Raw genomic sequence first — 21,348 nt, forward strand, 5'->3', positions numbered from 1 at the left:
AGTTAAGCTTTATTTATTAAGAATTTAGGATTTCCTATCTTCCAGCTAGAGCTGTTTGTTTTTGAAAACTGGTTGATATTTTTGGCACTACATAGTATTTGACCAAATACCCAATTTTCTTCAAATTTAATTCCACTTGTCTTTCTTCCGTAAATTTCAATTGTGCAACTCTTTTGGTTATTACAATCATTAATTACGAAGTTGTTCAAATCAATTGTGTATGAATTTAATTTATTGTATAATTTGATACTGAGCTTATTTTTTAGAAAATTACAGTCACAGAAAATATTTCTGCCTAAAACAGTTTGTCTATTTCCGCAACTAAATCCCTTTTGAATTGCATATTTATTTAAAATAGTATATAGCTGCAATAACCTAAACTCTGGTATCATTGCTCCATATATATTTAAGTCTAAGCTCAATTTAACATTAAATTTAGATTTGACTTCTTTATCGACCAACAATTTGACTATGGAGTCATATTTTTCACCTAAAAACCCTTTTTCGTTTTTTGAAGATTCGCCTGTATTTCCATTATAAATTGCAAATATCAAAGAATCTTCATTTTGATTGACTCTGTTTTTGTTTCCAATTCCACTGCATTGAAAAGACATAATATATCTGCCTCCGGAAGGTTCTATTGCTTTTGAAGTTGTCTCGAAGATGCCAACTCCTTGAATAGAGTTGTCATTTAATCCAATAATTCCGTCTATATTATTTTCAATTATGAATTTGTACATATTCTGGGAAATTAATTTAGATTTGAAAAACGGAACTTCAATCAGGAATTCCGAAACCTTTATTTTTGAATGCAAACTTTTTTGGAGTATCTTAATTTTGTCTCTTTTCCCTATTACATAGCATCTATTAATAGCATTGAAATGATTTTTCATTAAAACATCGCTATCCCAAATCCATAACCCAACTTTTGAGAAGTTCAACATAAGTCTAAGAACATTTCCGTTTCCCAACTTGAGTTTTAGAGTTCTAACTATAGCCTTTCGTTTTTCTTTACTAATTCCTATGTTTGCTTTCTCTTGACAAAATAAAACATTTCTTGTACTATTATCCTTTTCAAAAGTCATCTTATTATCGACTAAAATTACTGGACTATTAAGCAGGCTAAAAACATCTTCATCCATTTCACAATACTTAGACTCTATGTTATAATTCAATATATTACTAAATATCTCTCCATTTTTCTCATTCTTTTTTTTTAAATGTAGTAGTGTTTGCATAAAAAACCCGTATTTATAGTTTTCTAAGCTGTTATGATTTTCAAAGAAATGCCAAGATGGTGGAAATTCTATCTCATTAAGGCTTCCAGAGAAATTCAGGCAATATGCTCTTAATATTATTAATGCTAAAGTCAAAAATAACAAACTCATTGATCAGCAATAGCAATAAATTATTGATTACCACAAAGAAATTATCTAACTCATATTAATAAATTACAAAGTAAAGTTAAATAAAAATGAAATTTATGTGAATTTATTATCACTTTTACCCAAAGTATGCTCTATTTCTCGAGATGAATTATCAACATTATAATTAGTTGAGTTTTGCATGCAAATTATTGAAATATACAAAAGAAAACAAATAAGCAATCTAAGACAAATTAGTTCTATTTGAAGTTTAGTTTTGCGTTTCAAAATGAAACATTTCCTTGGTAAATGCCTAATTGTTGCCTCTAATTTTTTGTAATAATTTTGAATGCTAAGATCAAATTAATATGGGCGCCAAAGCTTCAATGCATAATTAAAACATTGAAATATATTACCAAACTTTTTTTCCACAATGGGGAGGAAAAAAAGGAAGGTAGCTGAAATCAAGCCGTTTTGTTACTATTGTAACCGTGAGTTTGGGGATGAAAAGGTTTTGAAACAGCACCAAAAAGTGCGACATTTGAAATGCTTACACTGTAGCAGGAAGCTTTCAACTGTTTCTGGATTAATTGTTCATATGCTACAGGTAGTTTAAAATTGAGAGTCTGCCAAAATTTATGACTAAACTTGATTATTTAATTTTTCTCAATATTTTTAGGTCCATAAAGAGACTTTATCTAGAATTCCAAATGCTATTTCTGGACGTGACATTCCAGATATCGTAATTAATGGTATGAAAGGAGTACCTTCTGAGTTAATAGAAGAAAGGATAAAGGAGCAGAATGTGGAAATAGATATCCAGAAAGATATTAAAAGTTATAATCCTCATGGAAATAAGATGATGGCATTAATGAATGAAGTTGCAAAGAATTTTGTGAAAGAAAATGGTAAGTTTAAATCTAATAAATTAATAAGGATTCTAAATAATCAAAAATTAAATTTCAGATCTGGGAGATATACGTGTTCCAGGAATGTATGGAGGCCCAGAATTCATTTTTGGAGCAATGCTTCCCTTCCCAAATCAAAAACCAATCCCTGGTGTAATGGTTCAAAGAGACATTGAGAACTTGGGGAAAGCAACGAAAAACTACGAGCTAATAATGGTTTTCGAAGATTCAGATACTTCTCCAGAAGAATTATACGCATCAAAACAATTTTCTTACAAGATAATTAAAAAGCATATACCAATTAATATTTCACTTGTTAAAAAGTAATTAGCTAGATTTTTTAAGATGAGATTTTTGAAGTTCCCATATTTTATCTGTAAATCCTTTATCTAGAAAACTTTGTATTGCTTCTGCAACGCTTGGGGAATAGTATGTGAGATAGAAGAACAAAAGCTCATGACCTTTTGCAATCCAGGCTTCATTTAAAAGATTAGAAGTTGCTTTAACCATTAAATCTGAGCATCTTTCTGAAGTCATTCCTTTCAATTTATGAACACCGACATTCAAAGATCCATCATGTAAGACATTTCTTGAATCGAACTCAGTTTGGACATGCCCTGGGTAAATATTGGTAATGACGATGTTGGGGTTACCAAGGTGAATTGCTGAAGAAATATTTTCCTTCTTGTCACCAGAATAGTTGTACTCCAAATATTCATCCCAGTTGGTATAATTCAGTTCTTTTCTTAGTGCCTGGAAAAATGAAAGACAAGCTCTTTTGCTCGCTCCATATGCGCATCTGCCAGGTAATACTACATAAGATTGAATACTAAGAGTATTTATTAAATGACCTGATCTTTGCGGAATAAAACATTTGGAAAGAACTTGTTTAGAAATTTTCATGCTACCTAAAGTGTTAATCGCCATAACTTTCTCATCTGACTCAAAACTACCTATGATTGCCCTTTGACCAATTCCTGCATTATTATATAAAATATCAATCCTTCCTTTCCAATTCCTAGCTTCGTCAACTTTTGGATCAATTGCAGCTAAATCGCCAATATCAAATGCTAAGACTAAAATATTACTTTCAGGAAATTCAAATTTCTCAACCAAATCATTCTTTACTTGGTTGAGTTGTTTACTGTCCCTACTTGTCAGAATTAAAGATAATGCAATATTACTTTCCTTTGAAAGTTTTGCTAATCTCAAAACTACAGCTTTGCCAATACCCGAAGATGCTCCTGTAATCCAAACTACTTTATTCTTGAAATATTCAGGAGAAATATCATCGCTCAAACAACCCAAATTAAAGTCGGAATATTTAGAAATCAAAGTGACAAATAGTCCCCAGACCAACACTGGTAGTGCTATGAATGCACTAAAAATCAAGCCATAGACATTAAAAATAGTTCTAAATGCCCTTTTCATCTCAATATTGAAAAGCCAAATATAAAAGCCAAGTATCTTAATTATTTTTATTTCACTTGTATGAATTCATGCACATACAAATAATTATAATCGTAGGCGCGCAGACACAGCGCCAAATGAATTTTAATGTGAACAAGTAATAACTATTATTAAGTTAAATGCAATGGAGAAAATAAAAGTAACAGTAAAGTGGAACGTGAGAACCTTTGAAGATATCGATCTTGTTCTGTCAGCTCCTCTTTCTGACTTTAGGGAGAGACTAAGCAATTTGACGGGGGTGCCTGCCTCTAAGCAGAAATTAATGTCCCAAAGAGGTGTATTAAGAGATGGGATGGATTTAAATAAACTAGGTTTAAAGTTTGGGTCGAAGATAGTTCTTGTGGGTACTGCAGAAGGAAGTGAGTTGAAAGTTCCATCAGAAAAAACCATATTTTTTGAGGACTTAACTTCGGATGAAAGGGCAAAGATTTTACAGGAAAAGCAAATAGTACCTCTTCCAGTAGGTCTGGAGAATCTGGGAAATACATGTTATTTAAATTCAATAATTCATATGCTAAGGAGTATCCCTAGCTTTTTACAGATTTTGAGAAATAGCAATTTGAGTTTATCTGAAAGAACAGGCTCAAGTTCAGGAAGTTCTATTAAATTTCTCAATTCGTTCAGACAGTTAATGGATAAGATGGATGGAAGCGTTGAAAGAGTAGTTCCAGGAGAGTGTGTTGATTTATTCAGGCTCCAGTTCCCTCAGTACAGTACTACAACAGGAGGCGCTTTTGCAATGTACCAACAACAAGATGCAGAAGAAGTTTTGGGAAGTTTGCTGACATTGTTTAGAAATGAGCTAGATGGGAAAGATGGCGATGATCAAACAATAGGGGATATTTTTCGTTTTAGAATGAAAACTAAATTTAAAAATACTACATTAGAAACTGACGAGGAAGTTAAAATGGAGGAGAATTATAAACTTATGTGTCATATGGGAACTCAATTGAATCCTGTAGACTTCTTAACTCAGGGTATTAAGCTCTCATTAGATGAAAAAGTTGAGAAGAAATCTTCTGAAACAGGATTTGATTCTATTTATCAGAAAACCTCAGAAGTGGACTCTTTACCACCCTACTTACTTGTACAGCTTGTACGTTTTGAATGGAAGAAATCTAGTGAGATTGCAAGAACTGAGGCTACTAGGGCAAAAGTATGTAGAAAGATTGAGTTTCCTCAAAATTTAGATCTTTATGAATTTTGTTCTGAAGAACTAAAAAAGATTCTTAATATTGGAAGAGATCTCTCAGAGAAAAAAAAAAGTAGAGCCATGGAAAAACCTGAACAGGACGAACAGAAAACGGAGTCGGAGTTGTATACAGACTGCCCTACAGGAGTATATGAGCTCGAATCTATTGTTACTCACCAAGGCCGTACTGCAGACAGTGGGCATTATGTTGCTTGGAGATATTGTCCAGATGACCGTGAATACATTATTAAATTCGATGACGACAAAGTCTCAAGAATAAAAGCCAAGGATGTAGATCTGTCAGGTGGCAGATCAGACTACCACATAGCCGTAATGCTTTTATACAAAAAAACAGTAATTAAGGCTTCAGAAGAGGAGATGGCCACATTATTAAGTTAGTAGACAAGCAATTCATAGATAATAAGAAAAAAACTTAGAAACTATCATTAAGTACATCGATTTTAGATTATCGTCGAATTCTATAGCTTCATTTCCTGATTTACCTGGAGAAACTGAGCATTTGTTTCTCGTTAAATAAACGGTTCAAACACGCATCACTTTCTCCTCTTTGTCTAACGGCTCCGGAAATCGCAAAGCTAACAACTTGACCGGTTGCAACACCTTCATCATCAACTAAAGCGACGTCGATTTGAACAGCTCCATGCTCCTTTGATGGAATCAGTCTCTTGGTTGCTGAACACTTTCTTGGGATATATAAATCAACGATCTTTCCTTCAATATTCTATATTCGAAAATGAGAAGTTAAATGGTTTGTTCTCGGAAATTAACCAGTCCACTAAGAAAGTCTTAGTGGAAACGCAGAACAATAATACTTACCTGCATAGCTACAAATTATCTAAAATTATGAACTAGTATTCTCAAAATTTCAATACAGCTCTTTCGAAGTCCTTAAATTTGTTGCTGAATTTGTTACTTCTCCTTTGCAAGTTCTTCCTTCAATATTAATAATCATTTTTCATTATTTACATTAGAGACAGAAAAAAATTTGTCTCGTCGCGGCGGCGCCCAAACGGTGCCAGCGACACAACCTTAAAGTTGGCGCCATGACTTAAAAAAATACAAACATGCATTAAAAATAGTGAATTAGATCGTACTAATAAACACTTTCATTAAATATCTTTAGGCACATAGCATACTTGAGTCATCTTGGCTTCATGAATTTACTTGTTTTCAGCTAACATGTCATATAGTATGGCAATTTCTCTTTTGTAGATTTTATCATCATTATTTGGATCTGGAGTTTCAAGTATTAGTGGCATATCATTGAATCTTGAGTCGTTCATGATAAATTTAAAACACTCCATGCCAATATTACCCTTTCCCAGATTTTCGTGTCTGTCCAGACCAGACTTAAACTGCCCCTTTGAGTCGTTTAAATGCATTGCTTTTAGATATTTAAGTCCAATTGTATCTTGAAATTCAACCATAACTTTATTAAAGCTCTCAGCAGTTCTAACATCATATCCTGCCGCAAAAAGGTGGCATGTGTCAAGACAGACTCCAACACGGCTTTTATCCTTGACTCTTTCAATTATTTCAGAAAGCTCTTTAAATCTGTAGCCCACACATTTAGATTCCGCACAGTTTTCTAATACTGTAATTACTGACTTAGTCTGTTCGTGAGCCCTATTAATACAATCCGAAATAAACTTAATAGACTCTTCCTTACTGCATTGGCCAACTGTTGACCCAGGGTGAAAGTTATAAAGCTTAATTCCCAATGCTTCACATCTTTTGAGTTCATCTTCGAATGCTACGTACATTTTATTTCTTTTCTCTTCATCTGGATTCCCCAGATTTATCAAATAAGAACCATGTGGAATACAAAATTTACAATATTCAATCTCGTTAGTTTCACAATTTTTCTTAAAAAGGTCAATGGTTTGTTGTTTCAAAGGAGGAGCATTCCATCCACGAGATGGTTTTAAAAACATAGAAAATGCCATACCTGCAATATTCATTGAATTGTTTACTGACTTATCTACTCCCCCTGATGCACTTACATGAGCTCCCACAAATTTCCGATATTTTTTTGCTAGCTCTCTGTGCCCTTCATATGTATGATCAACTTCATCTCTTAGCTTTAATTCAGTTTTAGTATTAGATGAAAATATTTCCAGCTTTGCCTGTTTCAGACTCCTTTTGTGATTATCTTGACCTTTCTCTTCCTTAATTACTCTCTTGCATGATTTCTTTAAAGAATTTAACATCTTATACTTAATTAATATAGTATATAAAAGGGATCTTTGGTTAATATCGAATTTTAAGAAAATCAGACTTAAAAATTCAAAGTCTTATTTCGTTAATAAAAATTACTAAACGTATAAGTTAGCGCGGAAAATATTTATTGTATTCACATGCATGCAAGTCAATACAAAAATTAAGCTAATTGAAATATTTAACGTTACAACCCCCAAACCTTTTAGCTATAAGTTTAGTTATAATAATGTAAATTGTCGCCGTAATTATGTATCGACATTAAAAATATCAATAATATCGTTTAAATTCGAGAAGTTTTGAGAATTCTTATAATTCCAGTATTCATGTGTAAAGTCCCATTCATACTCAACAATATCCTTAGATACAGAGCTATGCTTGGTGCTTAGGACAGATGATGAAAGCCTCTTTCCTTTAGTAAACCATCTTGGTACAGCAGATGTTCCATTCTTTTCTCTTTTTCTTTGCTTTTCTTCAAGTAGCCCTTTAATAATTTGAGCCCCATCCACATCTCCAGACTCGTATAATCTCTGGTCGGGCCTGAATCTACTGTCGGTTATTGGTATGTTTGCCCCTTTTTCTGGATTGTAATCGTCCGTTACTTCGTTCAATTCAAGAGCCATATATGTTAGAAAAAAATTGTGTGAATTATCTCCATTATTGGGATGTGGGTTACACCTCCAAACAACGTTAGACTTAGAATATGGATGAAATGAATCACTTTGAGGTTTTAGTGAAGAAATTTGGATCTCATGGTCTGACTGTCCTTCAATGCAGAACAACCTCTGATCATTCTCATTGTAAACTGAACCTGTTACAATATTTCGTCTTTTACTACGCTTCGACTTTTCCAAGCTACTATTATACTTATCCCATGAGTGTGAATTATTTGAGTCTGAGAAAAATGAAGTTTTTCCCCTAAAACCATGATTTTTTGATGTTACATTAACGTCCCCCAGCCATTCCAGCCATGTAGAACCAAAAATAATATTATGAATAATACAATTAGGGCGTTCCCAAGAATACTCCTCCTCCCCATCAACAGTCTTGATCTTCAGGTGAACGGTTCCTTGAGGAAGGATAGACAGACTGTTCGGTCCAAATGACATAGTCGACCAAACCGTACCCCAATAAACCCAACTTCCATCATTAGATTCTGCATGGTATGCTGCAACGGGTGGGTGGTGCATAACTTGCTCTGCAATAAATTTGAATCCTCTATGAGTCAATTCAAATGTTTCTCCTAGTAGAGGATTGAAGGGTTTTGAAAGTCTCAAAAATGTTGAAGAAATTGCCGATGATGCGAATACTGTTATATATGCAACTCTTTCATCAACAGATTTGGAATTGCATGCTTTTTTTAACAAATCATGGTATTCCAAGTCCTCAGAAATTCTCTGTATAAACGATAAAGGTTCGTTTAAACATATAGGCATAGATATCCTTGAAAGATCTTTTCCAAAGACTTGTCTCATCATCGATAAGAGTGAGAATTTTGTAGATGCTTTTGGAACTGGAAGATTCTTTCTCCTAGCAATTCTACGAGATTTTTCTTCTTCTACATCTTCATTTTCAATGCAAGTTTTCGATAAATTTAGCCTTTCAACGGATAACTCATCTTCACTCTCTTTAATACTAACAAAACTTTCCTCACTATTTGTTTTCATTACTTTATTATATTTTATAGGTATATTACTACTACTTGAGGCTATAATAGAAGATGAACTAGTTAAATTTTCTATCTCTTCAATTTCTGTAATAGCTTCTGCCTCCTTACTTACTAGATAAGCCTCTCCTATGAAATTGGATGAACTTAAAGACTTTGAACGTCTCTCACCTGTATTTGTTTCTACTTCTAAATTTTCTAACAGACTACTATGCTTATTTACATCTATTTCTTGAAATCTATCAGTGTTTCCTTCAAGTATCTCTTCTGTTCTAAATCCTTTTGGCTTTCTATGAACATATCTCGATATTTTTCTCCGGATTCTGTTCATATGATTAACCTCCACACTAATGTTCTAATATCTTCTATTAAATAGAAGTGAAATTGATCCTTTTATTGATTATTTCAGAAAAATTAAGATTCAATCGAAATCCTGCATTACTTGGTAACAACTCCTTTGAAGTTTTATTAGCTAAGATTAATTTATTTTCTGTTCAATTACCCTCGATACAATGAGTTATAAGTTGATTTTCTTTAGACTATCAATATGACTTCTTTGTAATTTTCAAAGAATCCTCAGCTACTTAGCATTTAAGAAGGCTTTCCCCTATGTATTAAACTTTTACTGTTTTTTAATCCTTTATTCCTACAAATCAATTTTTACTTATTCTACTTTGACAAAATATTTTTGCAACTCTTTGTTTTTCCCGCCAAAACAAGTCATTGCACATTTACATGTATTATAGACAAGTACAGATAAATAACAAAAAAAAATAATAATAAATTGAAATTCAAGTTAAAAATAATAATCAAACTGTACATTTGGAAAATCTTTGTAGATATTCTATTAAGAAATTAATTATTGATTTATTTTTTTTCCATATATAGAAGAAATGTAATTCTAATTTTTAAGACCAATGTACCTTGAAGTAAACATTCGTTTTCATGAATCTAAAAATATATAATTTAACTTCGATAGTAAAGAACTTAGCTTTATTATAACAAAAAAAAATAAGTGGTTCAGTAGAAAAGATTAATAATTTGATTTGCATGCGTAGTTATCTGACTTAGAACATTTGTATTTAAATCATGGGAAGTTCAAATGATTGACTAATTCTAAAAAAATCTATTTTCAATGAATACAAGAGTTGACTTAGAAATCATGACCAAGAGTTACGCGTTGATCTTTGAATCCCACTATAAAGCTGCTGAGTACAAATTTCGAATTTTCGCACAATTTAGTCAAAGAAAAACAATAATAGTGTTATATTAATAGGAATTAGTGATTATGAGAAAGTAAACAATTAAATTGAGTGAACCAATAGTACCGTAAATTATTAGATGGTTTATATCAATCAGTCTTCAAGAGCAAAGGTGTATAACAGAAATAAACAGTTAACAAACTTTACCCTTCAGGACTTTATGAGTATAAATCATCAGCATCATCATCAATGGGAACGGAGTACTGGGCATGGGTCGAGTCTGGCCAGTCAATTGTAAACCCTTCGCCCCCGGATTGAGTGACGTAGACAGGGTCGAACTTCATTCTAAACTGATCATACTTGGCAAGGTCGGTAATACTGACGGACCTTCTTGCTCCAGCAAATGCTTCCTCAAAGTGTTTTCTCCCAATTTCGTAAATGTGATTATCTGTTTCATCCTCAATCTTCATAGCATTGTCATCTCCTGACGCCTTCTTTAGCTCCTCAGCAGCAATAGCGTCTCTAATGGCAGCCTTTGCTGCTCTTTGGCAAAGCTCTGCAAGGTCTGCGCCTGAGAATCCTTCGGTCTTCTGAGCAATAAAAGATATAGGAACGTTCTTTGATAGAGGAGACTTTCTAAGAATAGCTTGGAGGACAGAAACCCTAGCAGGAAGATCTGGGAGAGGAATGTAAATTAGTTGGTCAAGTCTTCCAGGACGTAATAAAGCCTCGTCGAGAATCTCTGGTCTATTCGTAGCTCCAATGAAGAAGAGATTCTTCTTAACACCAACACCATCGATTTCTGTAAGAAGTTGATTCATAACTCTATCACCAGCACCACCAGCATCTCCCATGCTGCTTCCTCTTTGAGTACCAATACTGTCTAACTCATCGAAGAATAGTACACAAGGAGCAGCTGCTCTGGCCTTGTCGAAAACCTCTCTGACATTTGCTTCACTCTCACCAAACCATAAAGTGAGAAGTTCGGGTCCCTTAACTGAAATAAAGTTTGCAGAGCACTCAGATGCAACAGCTTTTGCAAGCAAAGTCTTACCACAACCAGGTGGACCATAAAATAAAACCCCACGAGAAGGGCTCATTCCAAAACGTTCAAACTTCTCAGGATGCTCAATAGGGTAGAGTATCATTTCCTGCAAGTTGCGTTTCACTTCCTCAAGACCACCAATATCATCCCACTTAATATTTGGGACTTCTACAACAGTTTCCCTCAAAGAAGATGGGTTGCAAACACCCAATGCAGAGTTAAAATGGTCTTGGCTGACGGCCATAGAATCCAAGATTACAGCATCAATTGTCTCATCTTCCATGTCAATGACGTCCATCTTCTCACGGATACAGCAAAGAGCCGCCTCAGTACAAAGCTGAGCCAAATCTGCTCCAACGAAGCCGTGGGTATTAGCTGCAATATCATCAATTTTGACATCCTTAGCGAGCTTCATATTTCTCGTATGAATTCTGATAATCTCAAGTCTTCCATTGTCATCTGGAACTCCAATGTCAATCTCCCTGTCAAATCTGCCAAATCTTCTCAATGCTGGGTCAATAGAGTTTGGTCTGTTTGTAGCTGCAATAACAACAACTTGGCCTCTCCCCTTCAATCCATCCATAAGAGTTAGTAGCTGAGATACAACACGACGTTCAACCTCTCCATTAGTCTTCTCTCTCTTAGGAGCGATAGAATCAATTTCATCAATGAAAATAATCGCAGGAGAGTTCTTTTCAGCCTCCTCAAAAGCTCTACGCAAATTTCCTTCTGCCTCTCCCGCCATTTTTGACATAACTTCCGGTCCATTAATCAGGAAGAAGAATGCCCCAGTTTCATTCGCTACTGCCTTTGCAATAAGGGTCTTACCAGAACCGGGGGGCCCATACAACAAAACTCCTCTCGGAGGCTTAACTCCTAATGCCTTAAATAAGCCTGGATGACGTAATGGAAGCTCAATCATTTCTCTGATTTGAGCCATTTGCTTTCTACAGCCTCCAATATCGTCATAGCCAATGTCATCCATCTTTTCCTCATCCTCTCTCTTTATTGGATCACCCTCGCAGTGAATCACAGTATCAGGAGCTACAATACAGTAATCCTCTGGGTCCACTCCGACGACCTTGAACTCAATTGGACGGAATCCACCTCTCACCAAGAAGGCATCTCCTTTCTTAACAGGTCTGTAAGCCTCCAAGAAATACGGCTTCAAATACGTTTCAAAAAGATTACCAGTAATGCCCTCCAAGCAATCGTCGAAGGGCAAAACATGAATTCTTTTACCATATGGAACATCTCCACACTCAAGTACAGAAACTGTATCTCCAAGCTTGACTCTCAAGTTCTTCCTGACAACTTTATTCATACGGATTTTACCCTCTTCTAAATCAGGGTCAACCAATACTATACAGATTGTATCTCTACGTTTCTTACCCTTTAACAAAATTGTATCGCCTCTAAATAATTTCAACTCTTCCATCTTTGCTGGACTTAAACATACAACAGAATTATCATCATTAATGGCATCGTCAACCAGTAGTCTATTCGGAGCTCTCTTCTTCTCAACCTGTCCAGGTGCCTTATTATTGGCAGAGGAGTCGCCATTAGTCATTTGAACTTCCTCTGATTTTGGAACTTGATTTTCCCCATCAACATTCATTTCTTCTAAATTCTGATTTTAATATCTTCTATATCTTTACTATGAATTCTACTTTACCTCTACCTTTTTATTCGTGAATTGTTCTAGTAATTGTATATATGTACATATATTTATTCAAGTATATATTATATTAATATATATTCATATATATGCTCTTGGGTCCAGAATTAATCTTTTTTTCTCCTAATTGTTCAGATTATCTCTGGAATACTCGCTCTAATATTCTTTATTTTCTCTTTTGTCTCCATTTATTTCCTTTATTCTATTGTTAGTGGGGTAATATGCCCACATTTTACCGCCTAGGTTTTAGCGGCATGTGTGTTATATAAATATTTTAAGTATCTAAGTGGTTATATAAGTTGAAAGTTAAATATTATTAAAATCAACAAGATATATATTTTAGTTAATAAAAACCTTGGTTGGAATTTTTTAAAGCATAATTAAGGAGCTGCAATTAAGTTTTTTTCCATAGCTTTTTAAGAAAAAATTTTACGTAATGCATAATCAGGTAGTACAAAATTTAAATATATATTTTCATCAAATAAATGTGTATATTTGAGGATATAGTACTTATAAACATCTATTGATAATTAGCAATACAACTTTTTAACTGTGAACTATTGACCTGAACAATTAATAAGCTTAAATTTGGATTTAAGTCTACTTAAAATTAAGAGTGGAAAGTATAAATTATTTCTCAGAGAAGAATACCCTTGTAGGAATGTAATAAATCTAATATCAAAATAACTTATATTTATTAATTGAGCATTTAAATACTAATATAACTTGAAATAAAGTGTTTTTTTAGTGATGAATACAAAAGAGGGTGCCATAGTTTATTGGGAGAAACAAGGAAATGATAGAATGTGTGCTCTGCACTGTTTAAATTCACTTCTCCAAGGACCATATTTTGATGAAGCTTTTCTTTCTAAGATTGCTTATGAAATAGATGACATGGAAAGACGCTTACTAGAAAAAAGTAGCCCAACTATTAAAACTATTTCCGGCAATTCTTCTCAAAACGCTTCATATGACGGTTTCTTCTCAATTATGGTTCTCCAAGAATGTTTACAAAGACATGGGTATTCTTGTACACCAGCAGCGAATCCAAAAGTTCAGGATTATATTTTATATCCATCGTCCTGCTGTGGATACATTATTAACTCATCGGAACATTGGACTTCAGTTAGATGTGTTAAGGGAAAGTGGTTTAATTTGGATAGCCTTAAGGCTGCTCCGATTCATATAGATTATTTCGAGGTTTCAAATTACTTACAGGAGATCATATTTTCTGGAAAGAGCGTTTTTGTTGTACAAAAAATTCAGAATGAAACTGATTCTCATTCAATTCCTTTACCTGATCCCGACCCATTTCTTAGACCAATTAAGAACAACGGTAAACAAAGATTTTATCTCTCTGCTTCTGAAATTGAGAACCTTGTATTGGAGAAACAAAAAGAGGATATGACCTCTCAAGTGGGTGATGATAACTTAAATAGGAATTTCATGTATTCGAAGAAGCCCGTTGAATACGCATGGCCAACTTCTGGTGGCAATGTGTTACAGTCTACATCAAGTATAGTCGACCAATCTGATGAAATGGCGTCCGAAGATAAAGAGCTTGAGAAAGCATTAAGAGAATCTGCAATTGAGTTTGCTAAGAGTATTCCTCTTCCGGATGAACCCCCTATAGATCATGTTGATTCTATCCAAATTCGCATCCGGAGTAAGGCCGGATCGTCTTTCGTCAGAAGATTTGACAAAACTAATTCTTGCAAATATCTATTCTCTTGGATCGAGTATGAAATGGCACTACTAGGGAATCCAATTCAGGGCAGATCATACTCTTTCGTTTCTCAATTTCCCTATTTAAAGGTTTCAAAGTTTGATGAAAACTCAATTAAAATTTCGAGATCGGATATTAGTGAGGTCATCCTAAATTCACCAAGCTTAAGTGATATTGGAATTAATGAGAACACTCTACTACTACTTAATCTTTAATGAACTATTGCTAATTTAAGATATATATGTTACAAATTCAACATTGTATCATTATATACTAACTAAATAAAAAGAGGTTAGTACTCATTTCGATTTCTAAAATATTAGCCATTAAAATAATGTATCTATCTATACTTACACTCTTATGTTTTCCCCCGCAATTTATTACTAGCTCAATTTTAGTCTTGAAACTAGAATGCAAAAGCAGGGGAAGCTATAGTGATAAACTTGTTATTCATCATTTTGCCATCTTAAAGTCCAATCATTATTCCCAATCCAATGCCACTGCCACTTATTTATCACATTTAAATACGTGTGCATAAAGTTATATGCACCTCAATATTTCTAATAAATTTACACCCAGTCCTTATAATTAAGTCCATACTGTAATTAGTTTGTGTGCATGAAATATTTTAGGCGGGAACTAAAAGATGCGAAAGTGGCGCACACAATATTTATCTGCCATATTCAGGAACAAGCAAAACGGGAGAAAAAATTAAATTTTTGTGACTTCCCACAAAAAATTAATCAGAAACTGGAATTATTCTAATTAGTTTGGATTATAAGTAGCACGCTTGATTATGGCCATATTTGGTTCAGTAGATTTATGATTTTAACTTATATCGAAGAAGTAAGAGTTATCGTATGGGAATGAGTTTGAGATTCACTTCGGATGGATAACTTATGGGGCAATCCGAATGTAAATAATAAACACTGTCAGTTATTATTCATTGAGTGTGAACTTTGGAGGTTTCACCCTGCTGAAAAACACCAGGTTCCTATTGTAAATGGGAATGCAGGAAGTGATCAGCAATCCTTATGTGTTGAACCATCTTTCCTAGATGCTTCTTCCCTCTTTAATACTTCAAATTTCTCTCACTTTAAGAGGTCCAAGTATTTAGTTGAAGTTAATTTACTTTCTATTAATTCTTCTGCAGATGACCTGGAGAACAGTACGGTATATACTGCATTAATTTCAAGCGAATTCTTATCTCCCCAAACTTTATCTTATTCTAGGGATTGTATAGATGTCAAAGGTTTTTCTGAAAGAATTGAAAAGCAAAGCGTTCTTGATATGGAAAGAATATATAGATTAATAAGCTACTTTCTCTCGTGTTGCCAAAACAGAGACTGTAGATGCAATTTTACTATAAATAATGAATCATGTATTATTACATGGGATCCTCTAAAAACGAAATTGCTCCTAAATCTAGACTTATTCAATAATAACCTTGCATCTAGTAATAGCAAACTTTCAGTTAATTGTTCATGTCCAAATAATTTATGGAATAAATTAAACTCTATAATTGGTTTAGGCGGATTAATTAAGAGTTTTCTTCCAGAATTCTGGCCAGCTCACGAGCCCAGCAGTTCTCTGGAGCTCTTCAGCATACTTGAGAATATTGCATTTTCTTTCAATATATCTAGTGAAGATATTTTCGTTTCTTCAGATAGTAGTATTAAAACTACATCTGTCGGAGAGCTTTCACTACTATGCAAATATATGGCAAGAATATCCCTTGTACTTTTTAAAAAGGGAATTATTACTACTCATAGAGAAAGAGTCAAAATTTCGGAATACAAAGATTTTCCTCATTTCGAAAATTCTAATGTCCGGCCTGTTGTGAGATTAAGAGGGCTGCCTTGGAAAGCTGCTATCTTAGACATTATTGCTTTTTTCAATCCAATCTGTAAGATTTTGGTTTCTGATATCGCTATTTCATATAATAAGGATGGAAGAATGACAGGAGAGGCTTATGTTCTACTTCCTTCTATAAGAGCATATGAGCTTTCACTTACACTCTTACATGGTAAAAGAATGGGTAAAAGGTGGATTGAGGTTCTTCCTTCATCTACCCAAGAATTCTTAATTTGTTTGCAAATCACCAATTTAAGAAAGCAAAGTCAAAATCCTCCCCTTTTTACTGATTCGACCTTTGATAGATATTGTAACCGTTCAGTTCTTAGACTTAGAGGCCTGCCCTGGTCTACTACTGAACTTGAAATCGTACAGTTCTTCATTTCTGGTGGAATTTATGATTTGAACATTTCTGACGTGTTTCTAGGAATTACTGAAAATCAGAGAGCATCTGGCGAAGCCTGGATTATACTTCCTCATAAATGTGATGCATTTGAAACTCAGAGAATACTTAATAGAAGAATTATTGGTAAGAGGTATATTGAAGTATTTATTTCATCATTTCAAGAACTTGCCACTGCCAGATCTACTTATTCTTTGAAGCAATGCTCTTTAGAACTTTTCCATGCTTTAAGTAGCACATCGAGCAATAATAGTACCTGTAGTACTGTTTCTAATGGACATAGAATCAATGGAAGGACATTTTCATCTCTTGGAAGCAATATACATCTTAGAAAAAACTAACTCACTCGAATAATCCAAGAATTATGTAATTTAATATTTCTCAAATGAGTTTTATTTAACTCATACCAAGTCTAAGATTTCAAATTTTTCAAAATATTTATTTAATTTTTTCAAGCTATATTTCTAATTATGGCCGTTAAACTGTAAACTGAAATGCATGGCATTTATCACGGGCCGATTCAAAGAATTAACAGCAATTTGAATTTCCAGGGAAGGATAAGCTGCCGTAAATCAATTAATTAAAAGAAACTATTTCAATTATTGCTTCTTAATCCTTTCATAAATTTCTGTAAAATATTTTAGCAAATAACAATCTGTTATTGACGACCATTAATTGCTCAACAATATAATTTGGAGAATTTAATTTTGAATTTTGGGAATTTCAAGTCGAATTAAACTTGTTTCATTAGTGAAATATAATAAGAAAAATCAGGAAAGTAGTGTATGTGAGAGTGGCCAGATATGGCTATTCATATGGGTCTTTCTAGTTATGTGATCGTCTTATTTATGGTTAATGAAAACTTTTTATGGGTTTTGTTTGCTATGGCTAAGCTAATATTCAATTTTATATTCTGAATTATAATTTTTTATAATACTGAATCACGTGGAAAAGGTTTGAAATTCTGGAATTTATCAAACTTAAAGAGAAAACTGTTAAGATATGAATTGTAATACTAGCTTGTCGTAAATTATTAAGATTTGTTCAAGAAGTCTATTGAAAAATTAAATTTCAATATATTTTCTTTGCTACTATACTACATACGTATATATATATATATAGAATGAATACGTATTTATTTCTTATATGTATTAATTTGCGTATGTAAGAATATTCATATTAATTTTAAATTTCAAATTTGGAAGAAATTTACAAAATTTGTCATTGAAAAAGTAAGCAGAAACTCATAAGGGATATAGAGCTTTAAAATTTGAAAATAAATTAATTCAAGGTTTAAAGAGAAAATTTCCGCATAAATCTGATAAATGTTCATAATATCTAAAACAATTGTCAGTTTTTTTTTCTGAATAATTACATTGAATAAATTCAATAACCACTGGTATTACTGCACACTCATGCACTTAAATTTTGGAAATAATGTGGAAAATTGCAAGAACTGTTTTTTTTGCTTCAAATGTAAATATTAAAGATACTATAGAAAATTCTGGAAAAGAGATCTTTTAGAATATTGTTTTTTAAATTATCAATTATTAATTTTTTTTTAGAAAGATAATAGTGATTACAAGTAACTATAAATGGGCACAAAGTTGAAAACTAAACGATTACTAATATCAGTAACATTGGTAATTGTGATAGTTTATCCAAAAGAAAAACTTTCCAGTTGGGATTGATATAGTATCTAGAAACAATCAATCAATATAACAAGGAAACCACTTAAAAAAAAAGAAAAAGAAACAATTCTAGATTTATTATTAACTAAGGTTGTGTGAAGTTAGAATAAGAAAATAGTTTGGCGGCACTCTGTAATTATAAAATTTTTGAGCAAAGTTGAATTGTTTTTTAAAAAATTAAAGAAATTTTTAAAAAAATAAATCAACAGGTGGAAGTTAAAAGTTACAGAAGTAATAGTATTAATCGTGTTGATATTATTCCTAATTATAGCCATCATCTTCGAAATTAATGTCCCAATCTTCGATGATATCATGCTGAATAATATCCGAACTAACTTCATTTGAACTTAGTTTAGTGTTAATCTCATTTGAGCTTTCACTTTCTAATTTTTGGCTCTTGTTTCTCTTGTTATCGTAACTTGCCCGATTTTCTCTGTTGATTGAGGATCTTTTGTTGGGCTTAATATGGTCACAGGTGAGTGGTGGCGATTCCTTAAAGTCATTCATCTGGCTTTTGATCGATTTTTTAAGTTTCTTAAGCTGTCTTGGGCCTAGATTCTTGATGTCATTAATAGATTTCCCGGCTTTTTGTAGTTGCTGGAGAAGTATCTTGAATTCTAAATCTTGTTGGTCACTCTCTAAAGTAAATTCTTGATACTTGTTAGAGTTTGCATTTTCCGGATTATCCAAAACTTTCATAGATGACAATTTTATCTTACCCTTAATTAGTTCGATTCTTTGATTCTTGGTGTTAAAAATATAGTTTTGTAGCTCAAGAAATTCTTCAGAGTTAGTTCTGGAATTCATAGAGTTGTAAACGTATTCACTATATATTTTACTGGAATAAGGACAAATGAGATTACTTTTAGTTGGATTTTGGTTGTAAACCGATGTAAAAAATTCCTGGTTAGTTTTTAAAGTGATTCTAAGGTTTTTAATATATTCAGAATGAGCCTCAGCCTTCTTTAAAATTTCCTTGATTTGCCTGTTAATATTGTCATTCCAATATCTACTATTGTTCTTTTGAAGTTTCTTAAGGTTTGGTACAATTCCAAGTAAAAACTCTGGAAAAGATGGATGTTTATATAAGCTGGAGATATATATTGTGACAATATACGCCCAGAATTCCAGTAAAGAATCATAAACTTGATACGACTTGCAAATTGAGTTTCCAATTTTTATTTCAAATTCTGGCATGAAAGGTTTGCTTGTAGTTGTAATCATGCTTTGGGTTTTTAAGTTAGTTTGGGATGACTTATTGAAAGTTTGTTTAACTCCTCTTTCAATTGTAGAGTGAGCATCAAATAACATTTCTGAAATTGGAATAAATACTTTGTTGGAAATTGAAATTTCAGCAAGTATCTCCAAAGTCTGGAGTGTGAATGGAAGAAATGAAATAGAACTTAATTTAAGTTTGGTAATAGAAATAATTATAGTAACAAGTGGATATTGTAGTGGGTAAAGCTGTGAAATATTAGAAATAGCCAATGACCAGATTCTGATGAAGGTTAAAAACTTCCAGCTAAATAAGTTAAGAAATACTTCTTCAAAAAGTTTCTTTTGGCTGGCTGAGCCTTTTGATTTATTTTTTGAACTCTTCTTAGAATCATTAGTTCTAGAAATGCGAATATATAGAATTCTAAGCATAGAACCCAGTTTCCTTATAACGTTATAAGCAATTCTATAAACCATAGTATGATTGGATTCCTGCAAAAGAAGCAAATATTCGCTGATAATTTGTTTAGAGGATAAATAATTTTTCCAAGAAATTCCTCTCACTGCTGATATTCCAATAGTGCGATGCAAAATGAGTAGGAACTCTTCGTGTCTTTTAATGGGATGGCTTACCATATCATTCTTGTCAAAGAATTCAAAATTGAGGCCGTTCTTATTGATATAGCTTTGGGATATCATTCGAAAGCGAGTATTAATCGCTTTTAGCACCTGAAATGCTCCTTGCTTTAATAAAATATATTTATTCATCGTCCATATTCTAGACAATAGTGTGGAGAATCGATTCGTTTGTAGTCTATTTGGCATTATCCAAAGAATTAATAGTGGATCTGAAAGCTTATTGAATAAAACTCGCATTAATTCTAGATTTGGTTCGATGCTTAAGCAGTTATTTAGAATTAAATTACTTAAATCTTGCCAGAAAAATCTACATAACTTTTCAATTTTGTTCCACTTTGGGAGAGATTCTGGAATAATATCAGAAGTTAACTCTTCTTTTTGCTTTCCTCCCGAGGAGTGGTACCAGAACAAATGAGGAACTTTTTGAAGTACATTTACGGTAATCTCGAACATCAATTCAGGATTATCAATTTGAAAAGTTGCATATCTCTCCTTTTGACGACTCTTTATCTCAGCAGATTTATCCTCAAATTTCTTTTTTTTATTCTTTTCAATATTAAATTTAGCTGAATCTTCGTCATTAGCTATGGTATTAATACTTGTTACTGACTTAAAACAGCTTAACAACAAACTCAAACTCCTAAAAGAGTTCTTAGATTCTAAATTTTCAATAATTTCATGAAATTTTATTTTGTCTAGTTTCGGAAGTCCAAACTCAGTTCCTGCTAGCTCCTCATTCTCTTCTTGCACCATTTCATCCTCCGGTTCCTCCTTAAACCCTGCAGGATCCAATAAATCCTGCCCATGCTCCTCCAAGTATTTGTAAAACTCATAATCTACCTCTTTTAACTGCTTGAGCTCCTCCAGATGCTTAGAGGTTTCCAGATTTATATCCGATTCATTCATCTCTGATTCCTTTAATAAATATTTAATTGTCATTGAATGACACAAAAGCGGCGCGCGCGCCATTAGCGGGTTTGCATTTAAAAATGGATAAATGAAAACATGGGTGAGATATAAAACTTATAATAGTAATAATAATAGAATGAGAGGCTAG

General features: G+C 33.0%; 10 protein-coding genes across 10 annotated transcripts; 4 read left to right on the plus strand and 6 right to left on the minus strand.

Annotated features, from left to right (window-relative positions):
* Positions 1 to 2: 2 nt before the first annotated feature.
* On the minus strand, positions 3 to 1,388 carry ELE39_003295 (uncharacterized protein; the record flags this gene model as incomplete). The annotated part of the gene is made up of 1 exon (XM_067346281.1): positions 3 to 1,388. One exon carries the CDS (start codon positions 1,386 to 1,388, stop codon positions 3 to 5), a length of 1,386 nt encoding a protein of 461 aa, XP_067199875.1.
* Positions 1,389 to 1,797: 409 nt separating this feature from the next.
* Positions 1,798 to 2,308, plus strand: ELE39_003296 (zinc finger protein; the record flags this gene model as incomplete). The annotated part of the gene is made up of 3 exons (XM_067346282.1): positions 1,798 to 1,971; positions 2,044 to 2,272; positions 2,301 to 2,308. The coding sequence occupies 3 exons, from the start codon at positions 1,798 to 1,800 to the stop codon at positions 2,306 to 2,308; spliced, it is 411 nt and encodes a 136-aa protein (XP_067199876.1).
* Positions 2,309 to 2,599: 291 nt separating this feature from the next.
* ELE39_003297 (oxidoreductase) lies at positions 2,600 to 3,703 on the minus strand (the record flags this gene model as incomplete). Its single annotated transcript, XM_067346283.1, has 1 exon — positions 2,600 to 3,703. One exon carries the CDS (start codon positions 3,701 to 3,703, stop codon positions 2,600 to 2,602), a length of 1,104 nt encoding a protein of 367 aa, XP_067199877.1.
* A 163-nt stretch (positions 3,704 to 3,866) lies between these two features.
* Positions 3,867 to 5,333, plus strand: ELE39_003298 (Ub6p like ubiquitin at N-terminus and ubiquitin C terminal hydrolase at the C-terminus; the record flags this gene model as incomplete). Its single annotated transcript, XM_067346284.1, has 1 exon — positions 3,867 to 5,333. The coding sequence occupies one exon, from the start codon at positions 3,867 to 3,869 to the stop codon at positions 5,331 to 5,333; it is 1,467 nt and encodes a 488-aa protein (XP_067199878.1).
* A 782-nt stretch (positions 5,334 to 6,115) lies between these two features.
* ELE39_003300 (endonuclease V) lies at positions 6,116 to 7,165 on the minus strand (the record flags this gene model as incomplete). The annotated part of the gene is made up of 1 exon (XM_067346286.1): positions 6,116 to 7,165. One exon carries the CDS (start codon positions 7,163 to 7,165, stop codon positions 6,116 to 6,118), a length of 1,050 nt encoding a protein of 349 aa, XP_067199880.1.
* Positions 7,166 to 7,420: 255 nt separating this feature from the next.
* ELE39_003301 (oxysterol binding) lies at positions 7,421 to 9,169 on the minus strand (the record flags this gene model as incomplete). The annotated part of the gene is made up of 1 exon (XM_067346287.1): positions 7,421 to 9,169. One exon carries the CDS (start codon positions 9,167 to 9,169, stop codon positions 7,421 to 7,423), a length of 1,749 nt encoding a protein of 582 aa, XP_067199881.1.
* Positions 9,170 to 10,258: 1,089 nt separating this feature from the next.
* On the minus strand, positions 10,259 to 12,703 carry ELE39_003302 (CDC48 like AAA ATPase; the record flags this gene model as incomplete). The annotated part of the gene is made up of 1 exon (XM_067346288.1): positions 10,259 to 12,703. The coding sequence occupies one exon, from the start codon at positions 12,701 to 12,703 to the stop codon at positions 10,259 to 10,261; it is 2,445 nt and encodes an 814-aa protein (XP_067199882.1).
* Positions 12,704 to 13,513: 810 nt separating this feature from the next.
* Positions 13,514 to 14,704, plus strand: ELE39_003303 (N-terminal machado-Joseph disease like domain; the record flags this gene model as incomplete). Its single annotated transcript, XM_067346289.1, has 1 exon — positions 13,514 to 14,704. One exon carries the CDS (start codon positions 13,514 to 13,516, stop codon positions 14,702 to 14,704), a length of 1,191 nt encoding a protein of 396 aa, XP_067199883.1.
* Positions 14,705 to 15,377: 673 nt separating this feature from the next.
* On the plus strand, positions 15,378 to 17,087 carry ELE39_003304 (RRM domains involved in RNA metabolism; the record flags this gene model as incomplete). The annotated part of the gene is made up of 1 exon (XM_067346290.1): positions 15,378 to 17,087. One exon carries the CDS (start codon positions 15,378 to 15,380, stop codon positions 17,085 to 17,087), a length of 1,710 nt encoding a protein of 569 aa, XP_067199884.1.
* Positions 17,088 to 18,698: 1,611 nt separating this feature from the next.
* Positions 18,699 to 21,197, minus strand: ELE39_003305 (Noc2 family; the record flags this gene model as incomplete). The annotated part of the gene is made up of 1 exon (XM_067346291.1): positions 18,699 to 21,197. The coding sequence occupies one exon, from the start codon at positions 21,195 to 21,197 to the stop codon at positions 18,699 to 18,701; it is 2,499 nt and encodes an 832-aa protein (XP_067199885.1).
* Between the last annotated feature and the right edge of the window lie 151 nt (positions 21,198 to 21,348).

Source organism: Cryptosporidium sp. chipmunk genotype I, assembly GCF_004936735.1.
Source record: "Cryptosporidium sp. chipmunk genotype I strain 37763 chromosome Unknown contig_50, whole genome shotgun sequence".
Lineage (NCBI taxonomy): Eukaryota > Apicomplexa > Conoidasida > Eucoccidiorida > Cryptosporidiidae > Cryptosporidium > Cryptosporidium sp. chipmunk genotype I.